Source organism: Bos indicus x Bos taurus, chromosome 3 (assembly GCF_003369695.1).
Source record: "Bos indicus x Bos taurus breed Angus x Brahman F1 hybrid chromosome 3, Bos_hybrid_MaternalHap_v2.0, whole genome shotgun sequence".
NCBI classification, from domain to species: Eukaryota; Metazoa; Chordata; class Mammalia; order Artiodactyla; family Bovidae; genus Bos; species Bos indicus x Bos taurus.
Genome location: NC_040078.1, coordinates 23,559,648 through 23,563,597, shown reverse-complemented (window position 1 = coordinate 23,563,597; position 3,950 = coordinate 23,559,648). Strand labels below are relative to the sequence as shown.

Below are 3,950 nucleotides of genomic sequence, written 5' to 3'. Positions count from 1 at the left end.
TTAGAAAACAGGAAAATAACAACACCTACCCCACAGACTTATATTCAGGACTGTGCATATGCTACCCACTCCAGTATTCTTGAGCTTCCTTTGTGGCTCAGCTGGTAAAGAATCCACCTGCAATGTGGGAGACCTGGGTTTGATCCCTGGGTTGGGGAGATCCCCTGGAGAAGGGAAAGGCTGCCCACTCCAGTATTATGGCCTGAGGAATTCCATGGACTCTATAGTCCATGGGGTTGCAAAGAGTTGGACAGGACTGAGTGACTTTCACTTTCATGCATATTGGCACTGGTGAAGTGCTTAGAACATTGTCTGCCACAGATTAAACACAATAAATGGTAGTTACCATTTTCAGTATTGTAGCTACATAACCACATGTCCTTGCTTTTTTAGGATTTTTCTGATGATGGCTAAGTTTGATAAAAGTTAGAATTATGATGATCAAAAAATTATCTTGATGTTCTTTCTACTCTGAGTTAAGAGGAGTCCCCAAACAGTCCAAGGGGACACTCTTTATCATGAGTGTGTCCCACAGCTTCTTTGTGTGTGCTCAGTCATGTCTGACTCTGTGACTCCATGAACTGTAGCCCACCAGGTTCCTCTGTCCATGGGATTCTCCAGGCAAGAATAGTGGAGTGGGTAGCCATTCCCTTCCCGAGCGAGCCAGGGATCGAACCCGGGTCTCCTGAATTGCAGGCAGATTTTTTACTGCCTGAGCCACTAGGGAAGCCCCACAACTTCTTTAGTTAGAAGAACTACATGGCTAAGAAAAGAGATTGGAGTGGGGGTATAGTTGACCTGCAGTGCTGCCTGGGGAAGAAGGAGCCCCGTAGAAGCTAAGGGAACAGAAGGAGGGTTCAGCCCAGAACAAGACCAAAACACTTCGGCTGTCACAGGGCTGGGATGATGAGCAAGAGGTGGTCATTGACTCCTCTGAAGGGGCCACTCAGTTCTCTGAGCCCTCAACCCAACCAAGTCCAACCCAAACACTGAGTCAGAGACCAGATTTCTACACTGTGTGTGAACCGCACTGTGAGGGACTCCCCTCGTAAGCGATCACCTTCTATATATAAAATGTGGCAATCACCATTCATGGTTCAACAAACGGCACAGACACTGACAATTTCATTGATGACACTGAGGGAGACAGGGAAAAGTAGATGACGGCTTTGTTTGCTGGGACTGAAAGACCATACATTACCCTGAAATCCACTGTAATTCTATGAAACTAACAATGTGCGTGTTCAGAAAACCAGTAGGGCATTTTTTTAAAGGCGATCCAAACTTCATCCCAAACTAAGGGGAGAGCAAGATGCACCGATTTGTTTCCAAATCAAGAGTACTTTTTATTTGCTGATCAAAAACTCAAAGAAAATTAGGTAAAATAAATTGAAGGAAGAAAGAGCTGTATGGACAAATGAGAAGCTTATTCAATTTATGACCCTGTGTAGTAAACAGAGTTACTGTGGATTGCCTGATTACGTTTCTGGTTTCTTGATATAGATATATTTTTCGCCTTGAATTGTTCTGCTCCAGTGCTACTTGGTGGTGTCTCTCTTTGGCTTCAGAAGTGTTCTAGGACATTCCAAAATAACACAAGGATCACTGAGATAAACAAGAAGATAAGGCGCATTACCATAAGGGACACAACCTGAACTGAGACAGGCACCCCTTCCTTTACTGGTCCTGGAGGCCCACTGTCGATGCTTCCTCCATATCCTACCTCCTCACAGAGCGGAGGGGCCCAACCATACATGCAGTGGCAGTTTCTGTTGCTGTTGCAAACTCCTCGGCGGTTGCACTTCTCAGGGAAACAGTCAAAATTCAGGATTGAGCTATTCACACAATTTCTATTAAAACATACCCGCTCCTTACCACAGGAGGTACCATCATTTATCACACCCAGGTCAGGTAACCCCATAGGTACCATGGCTAGATGATAGCCAATGCCCCAGCACATGAGATTTTCTTTATGCAGATGAGTGGATATTAGGATGGTGTGATCTGGCATATCAGGGAGGGTTTCGACATTTATACACTGTAGCCTGCCACATAAGGATCTTTCTTTGGGACACTTTTTATACTCACGAACTCCTATAATGCCACAGTTCCCATATTGATCACCTATTACATTAACTGCATCATAGCACTGATGAGGAGCATCCTTGGCATCAAGTCCAAAAATTTTTTGGCACTGCATATACCTGGATTGACAACTCTGTTTGAAACAGTGGGCTTCATACTTGCAAGGGGTTCCATCCTGCTTATAAGTATCACTTGGACAGAAAGCTGAGGTCCCATTGCAGTACTCTGCAAGGTCACATTCATTTTCTTCCACCCGACACATGTATCCAGATGGACGAAATCGACAGTTATGACAACAAAGTCCAATATTACAGCTGGCACCTTGTTTGAATTTACAATCTGGTTGACAACACCTATCTTCTTTACACTCCTCTGTCGAACCACAGTCACATTCCTCATTCTCTTCCACAATTTTGTTTCCACATCTCTTAACCACATAGCCTAGGCCTGGGAGATTATTTAGACAGTTTAATCCTGAATTTACATGTGAATAAAATTCGGCATAACTACAATTACTAAACCCAGTTCGTCCAGTGCCCATGATACAACTATGCCTACCCTTACACTGGCAGTATTCATAATCATGGGTCATTCCCACACTATGGCCCAGAACATGAGCAGTCCAAGTGGCAGGGCCAAGGATGTTTCTATCTAGCACAGAACTTGTAGATCCAGAAGGCATCATACTACATACACTTCCCCAGTGATGTGCAAGTGCATCCTTAAACTTTTTGTGAACATACAGGTGTGCCCAATCTGCTGGAATCCGAACATGTAGGTCACGTGACCTGTACTGCACAAACTGGCCTAAAACTTGTGATAACTCTGGGGAATTAAGTGCTATTTTGTCTCTGTCTGTCCATACTTCAACAGCTAATAGCTGTATTCTCATACGGACATCTTGAAAATAAGAGTCTGCAATTGAAGTCAGAAGAATGGCATCATTTATGATTTGAGTAAGATTGGAGTTCATATATAAATACCTACTGTTATCAAAGACCAGGGCTAATTCCAGGTACTTTTGGTGCACATATGACTCAGTGAAATCTGGAGTCCTAGCCATGTTCTCATGCTGGGCCATCTGCTCTACTGTTTCCTCATTAGTTAAGCCACAGATTTGATTGGGAATTTCCTCCTCTTTCTCCAGGGGATATACCATGTGTTCAAAATTAGAAGAAGCCTTGAAGGGCTCGATTTGGTAATTATTGGCAGCAATTTTCAGGATGCCTCGGAGACCTCCCATACATGTACTTATGGTAGCTTCAGATTCCGGATTTCCTTCAACCAAGCCCATATAGTTGCAGTCGCTGGATATATAAGGGTGATCTTCCAAGAGTCTTCCTTGTTCTGTGAAGGAGAAAATCTGCAGATTCCGGGGCAATAGAAACCTCTTGGGCCACAGGTGAAGGACACGGTCCTTGCCTTTTACCTGCAGGAGGTAGGACACGTGCCTGGCCACTCTCTGCTCCCCTCCACGGAAGCTCAGCTTCTTGGGAATGGTGATTTCATAGGAGTCAAAGCCCCACTCAGGGTGAAAAAGTAAATCCTTGCCAAGAGAGTCAACCAGGAGCACCGCCAGGACTAGCGACCGGCCTGGGGAGAGGCAGGTCCTCACTGACCTCATGGCACAGCCTGTTCCCCACTGACTCAGTCCCTGCCACTGTGGCCTTGAGAGTCAGCCTTCCAGGGACCTCCGCTAGAGGCGCTGGGAGCAGTGCGTGCAAAGCTCGCTGGTGCGGTGTATGGGAGCGCAGCCCTGGGCCAGGCTGGGTCAGGCTGAGGCTAGCTGATTTCCCCAGCAGCTACACGCCCCGCCCAACGCATCTGGTTCGTTCTCTGGGCGGTGCCGTTGGGCGCACGTGGAA

At 45.9% G+C, this 3,950-nt stretch overlaps 1 protein-coding gene across 1 annotated transcript; it reads right to left on the bottom strand.

The window, feature by feature from the left end:
- Window positions 1–1,564: 1,564 nt before the first annotated feature.
- LOC113890296 (disintegrin and metalloproteinase domain-containing protein 30-like) lies at window positions 1,565–3,709 on the bottom strand. Its single transcript, XM_027538233.1, has one exon. It carries the CDS (start codon window positions 3,707–3,709, stop codon window positions 1,565–1,567), a length of 2,145 nt encoding a protein of 714 aa, XP_027394034.1.
- Window positions 3,710–3,950: the final 241 nt, after the last annotated feature.